General features: G+C 40.3%; 1 protein-coding gene across 6 annotated transcripts in view; it reads left to right on the top strand.

The window, feature by feature from the left end:
- helz (helicase with zinc finger) overlaps positions 1 to 24,411 on the top strand; it is a 300,135-nt gene that overhangs the window by 127,654 nt on the left and 148,070 nt on the right. For all 6 annotated transcript variants that reach the window (XM_059948283.1, XM_059948286.1, XM_059948285.1 and 3 more), the window contains 2 exons: positions 4,518 to 4,619; positions 17,078 to 17,256. In XM_059948283.1, coding sequence (XP_059804266.1) covers positions 4,518 to 4,619; positions 17,078 to 17,256 — 281 coding nt within the window. The remainder of the gene's footprint in view (positions 1 to 4,517; positions 4,620 to 17,077; positions 17,257 to 24,411) is intronic.

Raw genomic sequence — 24,411 nt, 5'->3', positions numbered from 1 at the left:
TCATCTATCTATAAGGCCATCTCCCATTAAACCAACGGGCGAGTTTCAATTATTGGTGTGCTGTTTACAATAGACTGGCTTTGGATGCACATTTCAGACTGAATATTACATTGCGGTCATAACATAGGAGTTAATTGGTTGTCTTGTACACAAGATGGGGCACCAGAAACATGGCAACCCTTGCGGGTTGCCCCTTCCACTTGCACCTCCTTTGGTAGAGAGGAGTCTCCACCCCACCACCAAGTGTGTGCACATACCGATATGTAATCCTTTCTCATGCTTGTCCATGAACTCAAATACTATTTTTGTTACCATTTTATATTTGAAACAAGATTAGCTAAACATCTTTAATTTTTTTTTATATAACACTGAGTTTAGAAAAGAATAATTGAATCATTGGGCACAGGAAGAGGTATTTCACCCCATCAAATCCATGCTGACTCTTTGCAGTGTAATCTTTCAAGACTCCCAGAAAATTAATGTACAGTTTGAGTCTGTAGTAAAGAAGGCATTTGCAATGTTGGCATTCATTTCAAGGGAAATAGAATATAAAAACAAAGAGATAATGATGTGGCTTTATATGACACTAGTCAGGCTGCATTTGGAGTACTGTCAACAGTTTATCTCAGAAAGGAGAGAGTTCAAGGAAGTTTACAAGGATGATTCCCACTGGAATTTAGAAGAATATCGGGGGATCTCTTTGAAACCTACTGAATGTTGAAAGAACTAGATAAAGTGGATGTGAAGGGTGTTTCCTGTGGTGGGGTTGTCCAGAACTCTTGGACACAGCCTCAAAATTGAGGGGCAACACTTTAAAAAAAGAGTTAGGGAGGAATTTATTTTAGCTGGAGAATAGTGAATGTGGAGTCATCTGCCACAGACAGCTGTGGAGGCCATGACTGTTGGTATACTTAAAGTGAAAATTGGTAGTTTGATGATTGGTCAGGGCATGATAGTTTATGGCAAGAAAGCAAGTGTTTGGGGTTGAGTGGGATCTGGGATCAGTCTTGATGGAATAGTGGAGCAGACTCAATGGGCTGAATGGCCTGATTCTGTTCCTGTGTTTTATGGTATTATGATCATGTATTCAGTCCCATTCCATTTCTCTTTCCCTGAGCCCTGCAGGTTATATTTCCTGAAATTACAATCAATTCTGTGATTTGCTGAATTCACTTTCCATTTGTGATACTGTTTTAGCTCGAAACATTAACAATTCTTTTCCTCCCTTTGATGCTGCTTGACCTGCTGAGCTCCTCCAATAGATTGTTTCTTGCTCCCTTTCCATTTCACAGACCGAGGTTTTCCAGAACTTTAGCAGAAGAATTTTCTTCAAAGTCCCTCTATACCTTTTGTACATCAGCAGTGACAACATCTCTTCAATTATCCTCTCTAAACCCAGCACAGTGTTGTATGTGATTTTGAAATTTCATTGTTAGGCTTTGTCTTGTAAGCTTGGCTGGAAATTTCTAAGTAGCTTCAGATAGTAACCAAAATTCTGCAGATGGTTGCATTTTCATGCACTTTGTTACCAAGCCAGAGAGGTGTTTAAAGTTGCTGCTATCCTTAGCCAATGTCTGTTTCGTCCTACTGCCTCATACCATCTTGTAGACAATGTGAGATGTTTTGACTGCATTTGACCCAGCCTGGAACTGGATGGTGCTGAATGAATAGAAGGTGTTTAAGACAATCCTTTGAAAGGATGGAGTTGAACTGGAAGTTTTTCACAAATCAAAAATGTGTGTTACACATTTAAAATGCCAAACATAATTTTGGTGTGTCAGTCTTTGACATTCTCGGAAGGCACTGGCTTGAAATACAGCTGTAAGTGAGACAGAAATGGGCATCTACAGTACAGATGGTTTTGCTGTAGGCTAGAATAAATGTAGCCAAGATACAACTTGTCAGTTTGGATATCCATATGTTACTTCTTCTGATGGCCACTGAGAAATGTATCTGTTTTCAAGAAAGATAGAAAAATTCTCAAAGAATTCAAGATAGAAAGATAGCTAGAAAGATAAAAGATATCACAGATAGCACAGCTTCAGAATAGAGGGACATTTATTTAGAACGGAGATCAGGAGGAATTTCTTTAGCTGGAGAGTTGTGAATCTGTGGAATTTGTTGCCACAGGTGGCTGTGGAGGCCAAGTCATTGTGTATATTGAAGGTAAAGATTGATAGATTATTAATTAGTCAGGGTATGAAGGGATTTGGAAGGGGGTGGAAGACAGGATTTTGGTGCTGAGAGGGAAATGGATCAGCCATTATAAAATAGGAGAGCAGACTCGATGGGTCAAATGGCCTCATTCTGCTCCTTTCTCTTATGGTCTTAAGAATTTTACTCCATCTCATTCCACAACTGAATGTACTGTCCATTAGTGAGTTTACTTAATCACTGTCTTGTTCTTGGCTCATAGCATTCTAATCCAGATTAACACTGTGATCTTCGCTTTTATCAAAAGAGTAGGTTTAAATCAAGTTTGTTCTTTGTGCTTTATGGTAATTCTCTGAAAACTCTCAGCGCATCTGGGAGGTTTATTAATGAGAGAAAGAGTTGATGTTTTATGGTCTTTGACCTTGCGTCATAACTTACTTGGATAAAAGATCAGAGACCTGAAACATTATCTCCATTTTCTCCACAGATGCTGTCATTGTATTTGCATTTGTAGTTCAGATTTTCAGCAACTGCCTTAATTGGTTTTTGATTGCATTTCTGGATGAGTTGTGATTTTTGGCAAGCTTTGGGCACCGTGGTAGTGCAGTGGTTATTGTGACGCTATTACAGCTTGGGGTGAGGAGGTTCCGGAGTTTGGAGTTCAGTTCTGGCACTGTTCTGCAAGGAGTTGCTGTACATCCTCCCTGTGGAATTCATGGGATTTGCTTGGGTGCTCCAGTTTCTTCCCACAGTCGGAAGTTGTATTGATTAGGTTAGCTGGTCATTGTAATATTGTCCTGTGATTAGTTTAGGGTTAATCAGGGTTAGGAGCTGTTGGGACAGTGTGTCTTGAAGGGGTGGAAAAGCCTACTCCATGCTGTAACACTAAATGAATAAATAAATAAATAAACAAACAAACAAACAAACAATAAAGTTTCAGTGGTTGTTGCTTGCCATTCAGTGAGACGTGGCACACAGAGTATCAGGCAGGATTTAAGATGCAGATTTACAGTTCTCAGCATAGCAGATCACAGCATGGAGCTGGTGGTTCACATCACAGGTAGTTGTACGGTAATGATAGGCCTTTTCATGTAATTAGGGTGGCTAAGTCCCATTGTTTTGTCTGCAGCTGCCTTTCTTGCTGCTTTTACTTTTTAACCATGTAAGTTGGCATAACTATTTGCCAGAAACCACTTGATGTTAGTTCACTGAAATGTATGATGCAATGGGAAAATAATTGCATAAAATCAAACATAATGAAGATGAGTCCATATTCACACAAACAAATTGCAGGAGGAAATCAGCTGGTCAGGCAGCATCTGTAGAGGTGAACAAATAGTTGAAGTTTCAGGCTGAGATCTTGCATCAGGAAGCTGTCGACTATTTATTCCTTTCCATTGATGTTGTCTGCCAGTTGAGCTCCTCTAGCATTTTGTATTTTTTACTCTGGGTTTCCAGCGTTTGTGTTCATATTCACACAACAGTCCAAAGATTTTCAGATCTGTGTCTCATTATGATCTTGCACACTATTGTTTACCTGCACTGCACTTTGTGGCTGTTACACTTTATTCTACATTCTTTTATTGTTTTACCTCAATGACTCTGTAATGATTTGGTCTGTATGAACAGAATATTTTTCACTGTATCTTGATACATGTGATAATAATAAACCAAATACAGTTAAACTTATGTTCCAAACGATCTCTTCTGCTCTGCTGGGCTTGTTCTGCCCACACATTTTGTCCCACCACATGGAAGGGCAATGGGTGAGGTGCATAGAAACATCGGTTCCTCCAACATAAGTCGTGCTTGTCCTGGGTGCATATTGTAAAATAAGACATAATTCCACAATGTAAACCAAACAATATAGCTTTCTGCCTTTACTGACCATGAGTTTGTATGGCATTGATTATTCAAGTTCAGTGAAATCAGAGCAAAGTGTGTTTTAGAGAGGAAGGTGAATTGCCAAAGGTCAGATTAGCGAGGAAATATGCCTGAGTTTTGTAGTTCGGTAGAAATTAGAAGAGACCACTATGCATACTGAAAAGAAACAGGGACCAAAATTTCAAGCTCAGATTGTTAGACCATAAGTTGGTTCCAATCTTGCTCTCTTTGAGGTTTCTGCCAGAAGTAGTTGCAGGATTATGGCCCATCCACATGAGAAATATATCAAAGGGTTATTACTGTGCTCTTGGGAAGTTTGTACATTTGCTCATATTTAATCTCCAATTACTTTACAAAGTGTGGAATAAATATTTAGATAATTGCTTGTAAGTGTGGCTATGCTTGCTAACTTTCAGTCAAATCTTGATGACACATTCCTAATCTTTTTCTGATATTTAGTGTGTTTCTTTCCTCCATAGAATCCTTATTTGCACCCATTCCAACAGTGCTGCTGATTTATATATAAAAGATTATCTGCATCCTTATGTCGAAGCTGGAAATCCACAGGCCAGACCTCTCAGGTATGACATTCAAAGATTTGGCATAGTTATTATTTTATAATAATTTGCTGTTGCTTATTAATCCAGTAAACATAATGATTGTTTGGTTTGGAATGATTGATTAGCAATAATTGAAATGTTGATGTACTTAGCTCATATTATCTATTGCTTTTGGCCCAAATACTTGTAGATGAGTTCAGCTAAGCTGAGCCAGAATTTGTTCCTTGGATTAGGGTGCCCTCTGAAAGTTACATTACAGAAATTCAGAGCCACGTATACTAAATGCTGGAGGAACTCTGCAAGTTAGGCAGCATCCATGGAGGGGAATAACCAGTTAATTTTTAGGCTTGAGACCCTTCATTAGGATGATTTCAACAGATGATTCCAGCATCCATAGTATCTCGTGTTCTGATTAAATGCAGAAATCCAACCTGTTTTGAGTTGATGGGATGAATTTCTATACTGTAAATTTCTGAGCCTGTCCCCTGGAATCAAATCACCTTGTCTGGTGTCCTGGGTCTGGATGTGTCTGCACCCGTTCCACCCCACACCACTGGCACTCCTTTGCCAGCTGTCCCACAGCGCTCTAGCCTAGCCATTTACAACATCCTTTGTTCCCGCCAGATTTACAAACCCTAGACCAGGGGTCAGCAACCTTTACCACTGAAAGAGCCACTTGGACCCGTTTCCCACAGAAAAGAAAACACTGGGAGCCGCAAAACCCGTTTGACATTTAAAATGAAATAACACTGCATACAACGTTTTTTTTGCCTTTATGCTATGTATAAACAAACTATAATGTGTTGCATTTATGAAATTGATGAACTCCTGCAGAGAAAACGAAATTACATTTCTGCATGCAACAAAAACATTTTGAACTCCGAAAAAAAGACGTTGGGTTGAAGGTTACTTTTAAGTAAAATACTCAACGTCTATTTGAGTCCTTCTTGTATTTATGAAAAACGCCAAACTTAAATTTGCTGCCAGCAGCAAACCAAAAATAACATCAGCCAGCTGTCAGCCTGAAAAATAAAAGGACTATTTCACTGAACAATGAAAAAATATGAATATACATAAAATAATAGGCAATTAAAATATTTATCATACTTGGTTAATGGGATTTCTGCTCCTGGACCTCAGCGCACAGCGTCTGCACATCAGGGCTGTATGACGTCACCTTCATCTTTACACAGGATCGCAAGCTGTCATCTGTGAGGCGTGTGCGATGTTTGTTTTTAATAAAGTTCATGTTGGAGAACACCTGCTCACATACATATGTGGATCCAAAGATCGACAGGACTCCAAGCGCATACTTTTTCATGTTTACATAAATGTCGGGCATAGCATTCCATGTTTCGAACACAAGTTTGTCCGGTTTTGGAAGGTTTTCAATATCACTCCATTTGTGATTCTGAGCAAGAACGGCCTTCTGACGGGCAACATCTTCAAGGTCTGCTGTCAAGCGTCTAAACTTGGCCACCCATATGTCTTTGTCGGCTATGTCGGCCAGTTCCATCTCAAGATCAGGTTGACTCACACCTGCCAATGCAGTCGTATTCAGTAGGGAAGGATCGATGCTTAAGGGAGTGACCGGGAAGGATAATGTGTTTTTTTCCTCTCTGAACTCACAGAAGCGTTTCCCAAACGATGTTTGCATTGCGATGATTGCAGAATGTAAATACTCCGAAATTATCATGTCGTGACCTTGTTTGAACTCTCTCAAATTGGGGAAGTGAGACAAAGTGCCTTTCTGTAAATCTCTGGCAAGCACTGTCAACTTGCGCTCGAATGCCAAAACATCCTCCAACATGTGCAGGGCTGTGCATCCTTTCCCCTGAAGAGCTGTGTTCAGCATGTTCAGGTGCGCTGTCATGTCTACCATGAAGTGTAGCTTTTCCAGCCACTCTGGCTGTTCCAGCTCAGGAAAGGTGAGCCCTTTGCTGCCCAGGAAAGTTTTCACTTCTTCCAGACACGCGACAAAGCGTTTCAGCACCTCCCCTTTGGACAGCCACCGGACTTTGTTGTGCAGCAGGAGATCAGAATATGCGCTTTCCATCTCGTCCAGTAACAAACGGAATTGACGGTGATTTAAACTTTTTGCCATTATTTTATTGACAATCTGAATGACAACATCCATTACTTCTGTGCATTCCGAAGGAAATGTTTGAGCACACAGTGCCTCTTGGTGCAAGATGCAGTGAAAAGTCAGCAGCTTTCTGTCCAGCGACTTCTGCAGTAAAGCCACAAATCCCTTGTGCGTTCCCGTCATATTCGGAGCCCCATCAGTAGCTACTGACACCAGATGGGTGGTCTTTATTCCTTTGGCTCTTAAACAATTCAAGACAGCCTCACAGATGTCCTCCCCCCGTGTTTGGTCTTTTAGAGGTATCAACTCAATCAGTTCTTCCTGTGGCCCGGCAGAGCTTACATACCGGCAGAACAACGCTATTTGTTCAATATCACCTTTGTCTTTAGACTCGTCACAGGCAATCGAGTAGGCCACAGCTGAATTGATGTCTTTAATTTGCTGTCTTGTGATGTCTTCTGCCATTTTTATGGTTCTGTCTTTGACAGTCTTTGCAGAGAGGGGCATATCCCTGATTTTCTGCACAATTTCACTCTTGTTTTTAAAGTCCGTGAATAGATGTTCTGAAATCTTAATGAAAGATTCTTTTATATATTCACCATCTGTAAACTGCTTCCCGTGCCTGACTATTTCCTGAGCGGCAATATAACTGGCGTATATCGTTGATTTTCCAGACTTCATCCATTTCTGGAAATGATTTTTGCTCAGATCAACCTTCCGCATCAGTTCCGAAACGGCTTTTTTTCTCTCATCTCCATCCGGATATTTTTGAGCAAAGGCTGCGTGTTTACTCTGGAAATGCCTTGCGACATTTGACTTTTTGTTGTTTGCTAGTTTCTCATTGCATATTAAGCATACCGGTAAACCAGTCTCGTCAACAGTGAAAGCAAATGAATCTGTCCACGTATCATTAAACGTTCTGTTTTCTTCAGTCACTTTTCTTTTTTTAGAATTCTCCATAGTTGGCTTACCTTGGATCGAAAAATTAAAGAAATCGCGCACTGGCGGGTGTCAGGTATTGGCAGTGGTGACGTATGTTAATAGCGATAAAAACACGTTGTAGCGGTGTGCTCACGCAGTCAGTAAACTGCAGTCGAATAACTTTATTCGAACTAAACAGCCTTGCTTTTAAGCCTCCCTCAACCCAGCCCCCATGGACGCAGATGCTGCAAAAGACGCGTACTCACAAACCCCCCGTAGGCTATCTCCCTTAGCCGGAATGCTGGCTAATTGTGAGCCGTTTCGGATGTGCCAGGAAATGTGTCGCCACACTTAGATTGTACAAGATCACCATAATCTTCAAATTTAGAATTACATTTCAAAAGCTAACAAACTAACATACAATACATTTTAATTAAATACTGACCAATTATTTCCCAAAGCCACAGGGAGCCGCAGCACAGAGGTGAAAGAGCCACAAATGGCTCGGGAGCCGCAGGTTGCCGACCCCCGCCCTAGACAAACATTGTAAGTTGTAAGTTGTCACTGCTCTCAAAATCTGAAAATGCTGACAATAGTCAGGTAAGGCCTCAGGAAGGAATAACAGTTTATGTTTTGTTATGCAACTGGGAAAAGGTTTTTAAGATGCTGAAAAAACAAGGAAAAAGAGGTCTGTACAGTGAAAGAGTGATTAAGAAAAAGCTGTGAAAGGCAGAGGGCGCTGACACAACAAAAATAAAACCATCTTGCGGTGCTGGAAATGGAACAGAAGAAATGTTTTCTGAAATGTTGAACCCAATTTGTAGTTTGGTTGGCTACAGTACCTAATTAAAAGATGTGATTCAGTTCATTAAGCCCAGCTTAAATTTAAGCAAACACTGTGGGTGGTGAGGGCAGTAAGGTCAAAATGGGAAGCCTGAAGACTAGGTGCATGTTTACGGACTGGATTGAACTGAACTAAGATTTCCACACAATATCACTGTAATTGGCCTCATCAGCATAGAGGTGACTGCTTAGTGCCGAGTACTGGTGGTGTGAACATTGCAATTTATTAATGCTGAGATATTGGGCTCAGGTGCATGCTGACCCAGCACGGTCAGTATGGGACACAGATGGGAACGGCAGAGCACCCAGGTCTTGCCATCTCCCGTATTACATACTGGGAAGCTGCTTATTCTTCTTTCTTTCCTTGACTTCATGGTTCTGCCCAGCCAGAGCCTTCTCTGTGAATCCATACTCAATAGCCAGTACCACTGTTGAGCTTATTACCATTAGAAAAATTTCTGAGCTGGGGAGAGCTGTTTGCCAAATAGAGATTGGGGTCAGGGAGTGGGGGAGAACATTAAATTGGATGAGAGAGACTGTCGATCCAGGTGGCCTGTCAAAAATGGAACGGCCACTACCAATCACCAGTAAAGCCCACACTAACCATGCTTGCAGCCCTGAGATCTGTGTCTCATTGCTGACTACCATGTGTCTCTGCCTGGTGAATGCCAGCTTTCACAGGCAGCTATTACATATTGCCCTGTAGTTAACTCCATATGGAATAATGTGCTGATGACTTTAATTATTTCATAGTTGCCCAAGTGACCATAAGACATAGGAGCAGAATTGGGCTATTTTTCAACATTCTGCCCACATCCACTCTTATCTACACCTTTCAGTATTTGATAGGTTTCAATGACATCCCTCCTCATTCTTCTAATTAGGCTCATTTATCACCCCTCTCAACTCCCTTCTCCTGTCTATAACCTTTGACACCTTTACTAATCAAGAACCTATCAACCTTCCCTTTGACTTGGCCTCCACAGCCATCTGTGTAAATGAATTCCATGGACTCCCCATCCTCTAGCTAAAGAAATTCCTCCTCATCTCTGTTGCTCTGAGGCTCTGCCCTCTGGTCCTGGACTCCTCTGCTAAAGACAGTATCCTCTCCACACCCACTCTATCCCGGCCTTTCAGGCTACATCCACACAAGACCGGATAATTTTGAAGACGCCGGTTTCACGTAAAAACAATAGGCGTCCGCACTATGTGTCTTTGAAAATATCTGCATCCACACTGAAATGGAGATTTTGGTGAATCTCCTCCTGCGCATGCGCAGGACACATCTACCTAAAACAAGCGACATGTTTGGTGTCGAATCTCGACGTAACAGTGCGTGTTTGTGCAGTTACAGACTAGAAAAACTTAAAATGATGGACAGCTGTTGGCTCTCCAGCAGGAGAGCTTAAAACTAAACAAAAACAAATACGGCGGCAACTGACAGGGAATTCACGGACAGATTGAACCGGCTGACGATGAACATTGAAAAACTAACTAACTCTGTTGCATTAATAAAGCACCTTGTTAAATGTATAAATCATGTCTGCATCAGTGTTATCTTGTATTTACATACAATGTTACATTAGGCTGTTTCACATCTATTGTCAGAGAAGTACTTGCATAAATAGGTAAACCACCTTCATACGAGCAAGGACAGAAAACAGGGCAAAGTGAGTACAGTATATTTATTTATTCAGTAAATTATGGGTCAAAGTATTTGGTGAGTACATTTCTAACTCTTCTGGCTTCAGTCTCTTTGCCGTCTGTTCTGAAATTGTTAGGTTGCGTTCAAGAAAACAATGAAATAGCACGCTGCCATCAGCCAGTGTTTTCAAAAGTCTCCCATACCCCGTCCACACTGATTTGCCTGAGCAGCGTTTTCAAAAATACCCACACTGGAAAGCATTTCTGAAAAGCTTCAGTTTCGGGGGATGAAAACGCCGTTTTAGTGTGGACGGAGGGTAAAAACGAAGAGAAAAAGCTTCGGTTATAGATTTATCTGGCGTAGTGTGGACGCAGCCTCAATATTTGATAGGTGTCAATGAGATTCTCCCCTCATTCTTTTAAGCTGTAGTAAGTACAGGCCAAGGAACATGGCTTATCCATTAACCCTTTCATTCTGGGATCATTCTCATGAACCTTCAATGCCAGCACATTTTCTCTTGGATAAGGGGCCCAAAACTCCTCACAATATTCCAAATGTTGTCTGACCAGTGCCTTATAACGCCTTACTTATAAATACTCCTTCTAGTGCTAATTCCATTGGGGCTCTCATCCCTGGAAATACATTTGCAATGCTAAGCAAATTTATTGTTAAATAAAACACAAATAAATTTAGATGAGGCCACTTTTAAGGTAGAGGAGCAGCACCTTGTATTCTGTCTGGCTGGTCTCCAACCTAGTGGCATGAATATTAATTTCTCCTTCTGGTTTAAAAAAAATCCCTCCCCCCTCCTCCTCTTTTATCTCCTACTCTGTCCTCTTACCACTTCTCACCCACTTATTACCATTTCCGCATCCCCTACTCCTTCCCTCTCTCCTATGGTTCATTCTCCTCTCCTATTGGATTCATTTTTCTCCAGCCCTTTATCTTCCCTACCTACCAGGCTTCCACCCATCTCCTTCTTGCTATCTTCCTTCTCCCCCCACCTTTTTATTCTGGCGTCATCCTTCTTTATTTTAATTTTGGATGAGGGGTCTTGTCCCTAAACATCAACTTTTTATTGATTGCCATAAATGCTACCTAACCTGCTGAGACCTCCAGCATTTTGTGTGTGTTACAATAAATTTTGGCTTTTTAAAATTTTTTTGTTATTGAAGTTCATCATCAAACATTTCCATAAGATGTATTTCAGATATTGTACATATATATCACAAATCTCCACAAAATATTTATCTGAGGTATACACTTATGGATAAGAGTGGAAAGAAAAAACAAGCAAAATTCATTAAAAAATGAATAATTTCTTTGAAGAAATCTGCTAATACCAGAGGGAGTGTTTAAGGCAAGTGGACAGGTGTTAGAAGCTGTGAGAGAATGGGATACTTTTACTGTTCTTGGGAGGTACAACAGGCTGTTGCAGAGGGAGCAGTCACTTTGGAATGCCAAATAAAGAGAGAAGAGAAGATTAGCTTTGTTTGTCACATGCACATCAAAACATGTTGTTTGTGTCAATGGCCAACAAATCAGGATGCTAATTCTCAAGTTGCTTCAAGTAATCTTTCACTTTCATAAACTCTGAACATGTTAGTCCTGTTGTATATGATTTTTCTCTCGAACATAATCTCCTCTTCCCAGGAATGAATTAAGATTCATATTTATTTATTGTGTGTATGGCAAAACATACAATGAAATGAGCCATTTGATGTAACAACCAACACACCCGAGTACATACTGGGGGACTTCCAGTGCCAACACAGTCTACCCATAATGCTCGTCAAAATAGCACAGAACATAACACAACAAGCAGGAATAAACAACAGCAAGCAAGTCCCATTTTTTCCCCATTCACCCCCACACACACATACGTACCCAGTGCTCTGAAGAAACCCTGATTGCTCTGATTTAAGAACATAAGAAATAGGAGCAGGAGTCGGCCTTCTGATCCATTGAGCCTGCTCTGCCATTCAATAAAATCATGGCCAATCTAGCCATGGATTCATCTCCACCTACCTGCCTTTTCCCCATAACCTTTAATTCCCCTATTATGCAAAAATGTATCCAACCTTGTCTTAAATATATTTACTGAGGTAGCCTCAATTACTTCATTGGTCAGAGAATTCCACAGATTCACCACTCTCTGGGGAAAAGCAGTTCCTCCTCATCTCCATCCTAAATCTGCTCCCCCGAACCTTGAGGCTATGCACCCTAGTTCTAGTCTCACTTACCAGTGAAAACAACTTTCCTGCCTCTATCTTATCCTATCTCTCTCATAATTTTTTATATTTCTATAAGATCTCCTCTCATCCTTCTGACTTCCAGTGAGTTCAGTCCCAGGCGACTCAATCTCAATCTCTCCTCATCGACTAGCCCCTTCGTCTCTGGAATCAACCTGATGAACCTCCTCTGCACCGCCTTCAAAGCCAGTATATCCTTCCTCGAGTAAGGAGACTGGAACTGCACATAGTACTCCAGGTGTGACCCCAGCAGTACCTGTACAGTTGCAGCAAAACCTCCCTGCTCTTATATTCAATCCCTCGAGCAATGAAGGCCAACATTCCATTTGTGATTCATGCATAAGCACTTTCCAAGTCCCTCTGCATAGCAGCATGCTGTAATTTTTTTTTTACCATTTAAATAATAATCTCCTTTCATTTCTCCTTCCAAAGTGGATGACCTTGCATTTACATTGTACTCCATCTGCTAGACCCTTGCCCACTCACTTAACATATCTATATCTCTGAAGACTCTATCTTCTGCACAATTTGCTTTTCCATTCAATTTAGTATCATCAGCAAACTTAAATACACTACACTTGGCCCCTTCTTCCAGATCATTGATATATATTGTGAACAGTTGCAGGCCCAACACCGACCCATGGGGCACATTGCTCACCACTGATTGCCAACCAGAGTAACACCCATGTATCCCAACTCTCTGCTTTCTATTAGTTAACCAATCCTCTATCCATGCTAATACATCAGCCCCAACTCTATGCATCCTTATCTTATACATAAGTCTTTTATGTGGCACCTTATTGAATGTCTTCTGGAAATCAAAGTAAATAACATCCATCTGTTCCCCTTTATCCACTGCGCTTGTTATATCCTCAAAGAACTCCAGTAAGTTTGTCAGACAGGACCTGCCTTTGCTTAATCCATGCTGTGCCTGCCTGTTGGATCCATTCCTTTGCAGATGCCTCACTATTTCTTCTTTAATGATAGCTTCAAGAATTTTCCTTAACTACAGATGTTAAACTAACTGGCCTATGGTTACCTGCCTTTTGCCTACATCCTTTTTTGAACAGTGTCGTCATCCAATCCGCATGGACCTACCCAGAGTCCAGAGAATTTTGGTAAATCATCGCCAAAGCCTTTATAACTTCTGCCATTTCTTTCGGTACCCCGAGATGCATTCAATCAGGACCAGGGGACTTATCTATCTTCAGGCCCACAGGTTTGCTCAGCACTACCTCTTTAGTGATATCTATTGTATCAAGGTCTTCACATCCCATCACATCCATAACGCCTCTCTTTGGCATGTTAGATGTGGAGACTGTTACAAAATAGTCATTCAAAGCCTCGGCCATTTACTCATTACCCAGTATCAATTCCTCCTTCTTGTCTTCCGAGGGATCTACATTCACTTTAGCCACCCTTTTCCACTTTATATAATTATTTTTTAAAACTATCTGTTTTTATATTTTGTGCTAGTTTATTTTTATAATCCAGCATCTCTTTCTTTATTGCTCACTTAGTGATACTTAGTTGCTTTTTAAAGTTTTCCCAATTTTTCAGTTTCCCACTACTCTTGGTGACTTAGTATGCGTAAGCATTTCAAGAGAAGCATATCCTTCCTTCAGAAAGAAAAACTGCATGCTGTCTATAATTTATGGTCTCACCAGGACCCTATATAATTGAAGGGATTTTTCTATTCTTGTTAAAAAATACATCATTGATCTGAAATATTAACTCAATTTCTGTCTCCACAGGGTCTGCTTAACCTATTGACAATTTTGTCCTTTATTACCTAGATTTCACTTTACCAGTTTGCAGTATTTTGGTATTGAAAATTTCCTTAATCTTGTGTACCCTCCTTACAAGAAAGACTATTTTCCTACCAATTATTTTTGGTAGCTACATGCTCTTTTTATGCTGCTTATACGAAGTTGCACAAATTCATGTTTTTTAAATAATTCTCAGTATTTAAAAACTTAGTTTTTTTAATTCTATCAGCCAAATCGATTAACCTTACAGTTTCTCTACACTAGATTTCATTAATTCCCTCAGCTTTAAAAGCTTGTAATTATTTCAGATTGCTTTCTAAAACTTCCCAATAGTAGGAAGTAATTTCATTCAATTTATGCAAGCTCTTAATTGTATTTAATGTTGATAGTTGACATCAGCAATGATCATAGTGCTTGATTTTTCTCTTACTTTCCCTAGAAGTCTTAAAAGATCCAAGACAAGCTATGTAATACAAGTTTGCTGAAGTATGGTTAAAGTTCAGCAGATTCAGGATTCAGTATCTTTAACCTGCCTTTGCACGTTACCAAGAGATAATTTAACTTCATAAAACAGTGATAATTTGCTTAATTTTTGATAAAAATATGCCATTAAATTGTCACCGTAATAAACCACTACAGCACAGAAACAGGCCCTCAGGACCATCTAGTCCTTGCCAAACTATTAATCATGCCTAGTCCCATCGACCTGGAACGTAGCCCTCCATAACCTTTCTATCCATATACTTATCCGAGCTGTTCATAAATGTTGCAGATGATCCTGCATCTTCTGTTGGCAGCTCGTTTCACACTCGCACCATCTGCTGGGTGAACAAGTTCCCCCTCATGTTCCCCTTAAACATTTCACCTTTCACCCTTAACCCATGACCTCTGGTTCTACTCTCACCCAACCTCAGCAGAAAAGGCTTGTTTGCATTTACCCCGTCTATATCTCTGTCAATTCTCGTCCCATTCTCCTACGTTCTAGTATTTATGACAAAAATCTTAAAAATGCTCGTGGATCAACTATCACCTTTAGAAAGAACCATTAAAACTAAAGATTTTGTAACATTTCATCTGAATTTTGTGGCAATAGTTCTCAGTGTAATTTCATGTAAGAAGATGGGCTCTTAAGGGAGAATAAGAACAGATCCTGTGCATTAATGCTTTCAGTATTTGAAATCACCTCTATTCTCTTTCTTTGGGCCATGTCAGTTTGTTTTCAGTTGTGTTTGGAAGTGTTCAGAGTCAATTTGGATGTATTTATTTGTACGTAATACTTCTCAGGTTGACTTTGGAAGATTGGTATGATACATATGGGGATTTATTCTGTCTTCAGAGGATACAGATGTTGGATGTGTCTTGCAAAGAATTACTCTGATTAACTGTGTTTTCATGGTGGAAAAACTAAGATTATGTGATACGTTATGATTTCTTGAGGATTAATTTTAGTTTGATTACTGTCACATGTATCTACCGTTTATGAGTTTCCAGTAGCAGTTGTGAAATGGAAAGTAATCAACCCACAGTTGTAAGATCACAGTGAAAGAGTTGGAAGCTGAGCCATTTAAATTCACTATGGCTCTCCCAATCCAATCTTTCTGTCTGTGCCCTCCTGATTGTTCCATTGAGGCCGACACAACCTTGAGGAACACCTCATCTTTTGTCTGGACGCACTGCAGTATTAGATAACTTAAGTTTTTATCTTCTATATTCCACTATTGGCCATTTCTTTCTAAGGTAGTTTCAGCTCAGATTATGTTATTACATTTGTATATTCTGGCTCATTGTGTATGTCTCACAACCTGGGTATTAACAGCATGGTGCACAAAATGCATTATGTGCTTGTAACTGCTCTTGCTAACCCACTTGAACTCACCCCCATGGAATACCAAAACCCACCTTTGCTACTAAATGCTTACTTGTTTATCTCTGTTTTTACCAGTTCTGATGAAGAATCTCTAATCTGAAGTTCCTCAACTACTGAATGTTCTCTGCATTTTTTGTTTTTATTTCAGAAACACTAATGTCATGAAATTTGTTTTCTGGCAGCAGTACAGTGCAATACATAAAAATATTGAAAATTATAATTAGAAATTTGTTACATATTTTATTTTATTTAGCAATACAGCGCCAAGTAGGCCCTTGTGGCTCTTCAAGCTGTGCCACCCCAGCAACCACAAATAAACCCAAACCTAATCCCAGGTCAATTTACAATGATCAGTTAATCTACCCGATACGTCCTAAGACAGTAGAAGGAAACCGGAGAAAGTGGATCCGGAGAAGCCCTTGCAATATTATCAAATTAAGTGAGCAGTGCAATAAAGAGAGCAAGTATAGTGAGGTTGTGTTCATGGATTCATTGTCCTTTCAGAAATCTGATGGCGGAGGTGAAGCCACTATTCCTGAAACGTTGAGTGTATGTTTGCTGCTCTTGTGCATCTTCCTTGATGGTAGCAACTGCAAGATGGCATGTCCTGGATTATAGTGGTCCCTAATGATGGGCACCACCTTTTTGAGGCATCCTGTGCAGTGGCCCCTCCATTCCAGGCGATATTGAAACCACATAGATTTCCAGTGTTTTTATTTTGATTTTCATTTTGTGCAGCAGTTGCTTGGATAGTTAGTTGAACAAAATGTTAGCTTTGCATTATAAAATCAAAGACTGAAGTTGTGACCTTTAAAGCTAAATGTTCAAAAACAAGTTTTAAGGTGTAATAGCGAATGCAGGAGATATTTAGCTAATCAGGCTGCCTCTGTGAAGAGAGAAAGTGAATGTCCTTTCATCAGAAGTTTATTGGCATGGTACGGTAACTCAGATTCTCTCTTTACAGATGTCGTTGACATACTGAGTATTTCCAGTACTTTTTGTTTTAGAATTCCAAAATGTAATTTTTCTTTGCTTTTGATTAAAATAAAAAGTATTCAATTGGATGTTGTCTGAAATTGTATTTCTTCACTTGCAGGGTGTATTTCCGAAATCGATGGGTGAAGACCGTGCATCCTGTAGTGCAGCAGTATTGTTTGATTTCAAGCACACATTCCACCTTTCAGATGCCACAGAAAGAGGATATCTTGAGACATCGGGTGGTAGTGGTTACTCTAAGTACATCACAATATCTCTGCCAATTGGATCTTGAATTAGGTAAGCCAGATTGGAAATCTGATTCAAGGTTTTTGTATTTTTGAAATTTCTGTTTTTATTGCACATTTTTCAAAATTTAAGTTTTATAATGTTACCCTTAAGCAGCATATTTGTCAGAATGCTCAAGGACCTGAATTATGAAAATACATCACAAGCCAAGTTTGCCTTCCCTGGAAATTTGATAATCAAGGGTTATTTTGTAAAGCATTTGTGAACTTACGGTTTCCATTTATTGACTGTATTTCAACCAATTTTCAAAAACCAATATGTGAAATTTAACATGAAAATCAAAAAAAAACAAATGTTTTTTTCTTGTGTACCGAGATGCAGCGAAGAGCTTGTCATGCATACTCTTCATACTGATCAAATCAACTGCACAGTACTTGGAGGTAATGCAAGATAAAACAATAACAGAATGCAGAATAAATTGCAACAACTACAGAGAAAGCATAGTGCACATAGACAATAAGGTGTGAGATTATGACAAGGTAGATTGTGAGGCCATCTTGTTGTACTCGGGAACCATTCAGTAGTCTTTTAACAGCGAGATAGAAGCTGTCTTTGAGCCTGATAGTACGTGCTTTCAAGCTTGTGTATTTTCTGCCTGATGTAAGAAGGGAGAGAATGTGGAGGTGGGTCCTCTTTGACTATGCTGGCTGCTTTACTCAGACAGTGAGAAGTATAGATGGAATCCATAGAGGGAAGGCTAAATCTTTCAGCTGTGGAGTTAGGAACCAGTTCTGTGTGTAGACTGTGACACTAATTTAGAGTAAAAGCAGAAAATGTTGGAAACACTCAGCAGGTCAGATAAAAAGAAATGGTCAAGTTTCAGGTGAATGAACACGAGAAAATCTGCTGATGCTAGAAATCCAAAGCAACACGCACAAAATGCTGGAGGAACTCAGCAGGCCAGGCAGAGTCAATGGAAAAGAGTTAATAATTCAGATTCAGATTCAGTTTATTGTCATTTAGAAACCACAAATGCAATGCAGTTAAAAAATGAGACAACGTTCCTCCAGAATGATATCACAAAAGCATATGACAAAACAGACTACACCAGAAAATCCACGTAACGTTTGGCAATCCCCAATCCAGAGTCCGGAGAGGCTGCTGCGTATTAATATCGCGCTACTGTCTAGCGCGTTCCCTGGAAAGGAGCTCCGAATCCACCAGACAAAAACAAGACCAAAAACTAAAGCTACAAGACCTGCACAAAACCACATAGTTACAACAGTGCAAACAATAGCATAATTGATAAAAAACAGACTATGGGCACAGTAAAAATAGTCCAAGATGTTAAAGGACTGCAAGTTCAAAAGAAATCACCACTGTTCCACAAGTCCCCAGGGTCCCGACAGACTCGCCATCCCACGCCGGCGGCAGAAGGGAGTACCCCCGCTACGGACTTCCACGGCGCCGCCCGGCTCAGCCTCGCAGATGCAGCACACACCGAAAGCGACCTGAGTCCGTCGAACCTTTGAGCCGACGACCCTCCCCTCCGGCACAGCTTCTCTGAGCACCATCCTCTGCCGAGCATATTAAGACAGCCCCGCCAACGGCCATCGGCAACGCGACCCCAAGGACCGGGGGCCTTTTCTTCCCAGCAGAGTCCCGGACCTCACAGCAGCAACAGCAACGAAGAAGGTCTTCCTGGAATTTCCCGATGTTTCTCCGTGCTTCCAAGTCTGTTTTCAATTGATTATGATTTTGCATGTCACCCCACTTCACAAATAACAGATAATCAATTTTGGAGTGGCCGCTGCAAGCTGCATCACGCCGCCATCTTGAATCTATTCTATTGACATTTTGGGCCGAGTCCTGATGAAAGGTATCATCCCAAAACATAGACTGTTTATTTTTTTTCCCCTATAGATGCTGCCTGACCTTCTAAATTTCAGATCCAAAACCCTTCATCAGAACTGAGTAAAAGGGTTTGATTTAAGTTGCGGAGAAGGTGGGTGAGGTGTGGATATCTCAAAAGGAATATCTATGATAGGATGAAGCTAATGTTAGGGAAATAAAACATTGATGTTTCAGGATGAGACCCTTCTTTTGGGACTGGAAAGGAACAGGGTAGAAGCCAGGATAAAGATGAGAGAAGGGAAGGTGTTCAAGCTTGCATGTGATAGGTCGAGCCTGGGTGAGCACATGGTCGAAGAGTCAGAGAGGGAGCAATGAGAGAGGGTCTCAATGTACTGTTATCACTCAGCCGGAAACTATTCATTTCTCTCCATGGATGCTGCCCGAATTAACAAGTTCCTCTGGCATTTTGTGTGTGTTGCTCAAAATTTCCAGCAAATGCAGAATCTCCTATGCTTATGATTTGCTGCTCCACTGTAAAGTCTCTTTGAGGTATACCTACCCTGAAGTCGTTTAAATTTCTCTTTTTGGTTGTCTGTTTTTATGAATGTTGTTTTTGGAAATAAATTAATTTGCTCCTGCTCTTGCTCCTGTGTCCCAGAATGACAGAAAGGATGTGATTAAAGCAGTAGTAGAGATTTAAATTGAAAAACCCAATGCTGAATTTCACATACACATTTTAACGATCTCTATGAAAAAAATAAAGATAGCAAAATAGCTGTCAGGGAGACCGAGACGGTGTCCTTGATCTATGCTCAGCCATTCAGTAACAATTCACTAAATCTGCCTCTGGTTCTGGTGATGCTTTGACTTGAGCTTAGCCAAACTATTTTTATAAGTATGAATCTGCTGCTAATTAGCAGCAAAATGGTAATGTAAATAGGATATCACTCGGGGAAAGAGAACCCCATTACAAGCATCTTTTCAGTTAAGGAATTGTTGCACTGATCAGACACAACCAATTAATTTCTAGTGGGCAATTACATTCTGAGAAAGAAAAGTTTTTTTTTCCTCATTCATGTTCATCTGTAGGTGCAATCTGGTTTGCTTTAATTGCTGCACCTGTGAATTTGCTTCATTAATCTCTATTGCTGCTTTGAGAAAGGAAAGAGGCAGGTTCTCTGGTATAGAACAAAAGATGTAGTCTGTCCATCATTTCCCTTTGACTCAGCAGCGTTTGGTGTTTCATGTGTCATTGATAAAGCTTATAAGTGTTTCAGTCACAGTGGTCGTTCCAAATAAAGCCTGTCTTGTGTGCTGTGTAGCTGCAGTGGTTTCTTTTCAAGAGTGATCGTCGCCTTTGTAATGACTGCGTTTCAGTTCGAGATGAATCAAAGCTATTATGCACACTCTGGATTACAGTGTTAGAACAGGTTTCATCAGACTTGATAATTCAAGGAAGTAATCATGGTATATTTGGGATGTGTTGGTCTTTAATGGGAATGGAATTCTTTCTTAATCAATGTTCTTCAAATCCTTTGAGTTATCTTGAAAAAGCAATAAAATAATAGTCTCCTTGAGGTGCTCCTTATGACAGTGTGGTACTTCACCCTCTGTGTGCCGTGTAGGAAGCACCTCTCAACTGATCATCAGCACGGAACATATTTCACTGCTGTTCCCATGGAGACCAGTGATGGTAGGCTTTTGTTTCTCCTGAGAGAATAGATTTCACTTTGTTTTGGTCGGATTTTATAATTCTCCTGTTTTCTTCATATACTATACGGCCAAGAGATATCCATTGTAGAGATGCAGAACAGAGATATACATTAATCTCTGGTTCTCATTAGTGAAGTGGTAGTTTTTTCGTGATTGTAGGCATGAAATTCTCCCCACACCTTAACTGAGGAATATTCAAATTGGTTATCAATACTAAGCGAACTAAACCAGGCTGCTACCTTTGCCAGTGAATGTTGTAGTAAGGTTCAAATGCTAATCCTCACAGCTGCCTTGCTTGGGTGAATTCCAGATGCACACTTGGCAGGCTAGCTGACCACAATGTCATGTAAGTTATTTTTAAATGAAAAGCTTTTTTCTCCTTTGTTTTGCACACTCCTTTCTACTGTTTAAATTTTTGAGAAAATATCTTTTTGTGAGAATTTTTGAGATACTATTTGTTTCTCAGGGAACAAACGAGAAAATCTGCAGATGCTGGAAAGTGGACCCCCACCATTTCCCATCCCCTTTTCCCTCTCGCAACTCATCTAATTGCCTGCCCATCGCCTCCCTCTGGTGCTCTTCCCTCCTTTTCTCTCTTCCATGGCCTTCTGTTCCCTCCTATCAAACTCCCCTTTCTCCGGCCAAGCATCTCTTTCACCAACCATCTTCCCAGCTCTTTCGTTCATCCCTCCTCTTCCCAGTTTCACCTATCACCTTGTATTTTTCTCTTTCTTCCTTCACCTTTTAAACCTACTCCTCATCTGTTTTTCACCAGTCCTGCCGAAGGGTCTTGGCCTGAAATGTCGATTGTACTTTTTTCCATAGATGCTGCCTGGCCTGCTGAATTGCTCTAGCATTTTGTGTGTGTATTGCTTGTTTTTCAGGATATGCCTTAGGGTTGGGCTGAGACTTCATGATCAGAGTCTTGGACTAATGTTTCTGTTAATTTGCTATCCACAACCCAGAGTTCACAGTTTTTTCCTGAAGAGTTGGCAGTTAAAATTGATAACTGATTGTGTCTTCACTTGGGGAGTAAATACACTCAGTAGCCACTAAAGGTATTTTCTGCTCTTTTACTGCTGTAGCCCATACACTTCAAGGTTCAATGCATTGTGCGTTCAGAGATGCTCTTCTGTACACTACTGTGATTATGTGTGGTTATTTGAGTTTCTGTTGCCTTCCCATCATCTCAGAAAGTACAGCACAGACACTCTGCAATATCTCTGCTAGGCCCCTGGAATCTCTGCACTTGTCTCCCACAGACTTTAGCTCATGTAGACTGTGTTGACCCATTAAAACTGCCTAATTCCATTGACCTGCACCCAGACCATAGCCATCCATCCCCATATACCTATTCAAACGTTTTTAAAATGTTGAAATTGAGCTCACATGCACTACCTGCACTGGCAGCTTGTTTCATACTCTCATGACCCTCTGAGTGAAGAACTTTCCCCTTGTGCTCCCCTTAAACTTCTCACCTTTTACCCTAACCCATGACCTCTAGTTGCAGTCTCACCCCTCCCCCCACCCCCCGTGGAAAAAAATCTGCTTGCATTTACCCTATCTATACCCCTAATAATTTTGGAAACCTTTATCAAATCTCCCTTCAGTCTTCTACATTTCAAGGAATGAAGTCCTAACCTATTCAACTCAGGTCCTCCAGTCATGGTAACATCCTTGTAAATCTTCTCTAATCTTTCAACCTTATTTACATCTTTCCTGTAGATAGGTGACCAAAACTGCACACATTGATCCAAGTTAGGCCTCGTCAACTTCTTATTCAAATTCAAAATAAAATATCCTACCTCCTCTACTCAACAATTTGATTTATGAAGGCTGATGTACCATAAGCTTTCTTTACAACCCTGACTATCTGTGTCACCATTTTCAATTAGTTATGGACTGGTACTCCCAGATCCCTTTTACTGCTTCACTGTCCTGGTTGATGTTACCAAAATGCAACACCTCACACTGGTCTGCATTAAATTCCACCTGCCATTTTTCAACTCATTTTTCCACCTGATGCTGATCCAGCTGCAAGCTCTGATAGCTTTCCTAGCTGTTCACTGCATCCCCAGTCTTGGTGTCATATGCAAATTTGCTGATCCAGTTAACCGCATTATTATCCAGATCATTCATATAAATGACAAACAATAACAAACCCAACACTGATCCCTGTGGCTCTCCACTATTCACAGGCCTCCAGTCAGAGAGGCAACCATGTGCTATAACACTCTGGCTTCTCCCTGAATGCCAAACAACAGGACCTTCCTCACCAACCTCCCATGCAGGACCTTGTTAACTGCCTTGCTGAAGTCCATGTAGACAATGTTCACTGCCTTGCCTTCAACTTTCCTGGTAACTTCCTTGAAAAACTCTTAAGATTTTTTGCACATGACCTACTATGTACAAAGCTATGCTGACTATCGATAGTCTGTCCCTATCTATTGAAATATTCCTGTATCCAGTCCCTCCCAATAACTTGCCCGCTTCTGATGACAGGCTCACCAGCCTATAATTTCCTGGTTTACTTTTAGAGCCCTTCTTAAACAGCGGAACAACATCAGTTATCCTCCGATTTAAATATCTCTGCTAGGCCCCTGGAATCTCTGCACTTGTCTCCCACAGGTCTGAGGGAACACCTTATTCAGAAACTGGGGAGTTACCCACCTTAATTTGCCTCAAGACAGCAAACGCCTCCTCTTTTGTAATCTGTATGAATTCTATAACCTCACTGCTGCTTCGCCTCACTTCTATAGACTGTGTGTCCATCTCCTGAGCAAATACAGATGCAAAAAATTCCAGTTAAGATCTCCCCCATCTCTTTTGGCTTCATGCAAAGATGACCATTTTTGCATGCTTTTATGCATTGAGTTGCTGCCACATGATTGGCTGATTAGATATTTGCATTACCAAGCGGATGTATCTAATAAGGTGGCCATTGAGTGTACAGAATATCTTTTTTCCCCGTGTTAGAAGGTAGAAAATGTTCAAGTTCTGATAGAGTCTGAAATGGGATCTTTGTTTTTCTCACCAGAGATGCTGTCTGACCTAATCAACAATTTCAATATTTTATTTTTCTCAGATTTCTATCATCAGTTGTATTTTCCCTTCCTTTGATTACCATTCATTTTTGTTTTTTTTTCTTAAGTAGCAATGCACAAAGAAACTGTGATTTATTAACTATTCTGTAAAGGTTTCTGGCTGAAATTGTTGCAAACAAATTGCCTGTTTTCCAAAGTGCTAGCTTTAAATTAAAGCTATCTGATTCATTCCTGTTTATATTAGTTTCCTGCTACCTATGTATATATTTTTTATTTCAGATGTTCATTTCATTTTCCTTTGCAAAGCTGCATCGATTCATTATCCTGTGTTGAAAATATTTTTAGACACCAGTTAAGACTTGGGCAGATAAAATGCAGGAATGATTCATGGTTTGGATATCAGAATCAGGTTTATTATCACATAGATTGTGAAATTTGTTTTGTGTCAGCAGTACTATCAAATACATTAAAAAATTATTATGAGTTACAATAAAATTTAAAAGAAATACGTAGTGCAAAAAGAGAACAAAATAGTGAGGTACTGTTCAAAAAGCTGATGCCAGATGGGAAGAGGTGGTTTTTAAAACATTGAGTG

This window comes from Hypanus sabinus, chromosome 23 (genome assembly GCF_030144855.1).
Source record: "Hypanus sabinus isolate sHypSab1 chromosome 23, sHypSab1.hap1, whole genome shotgun sequence".
Lineage (NCBI taxonomy): Eukaryota > Metazoa > Chordata > Chondrichthyes > Myliobatiformes > Dasyatidae > Hypanus > Hypanus sabinus.
The sequence above is the reverse complement of the archived record's forward strand: the minus strand, read 5'-3'. Positions and strand labels throughout refer to the sequence as shown.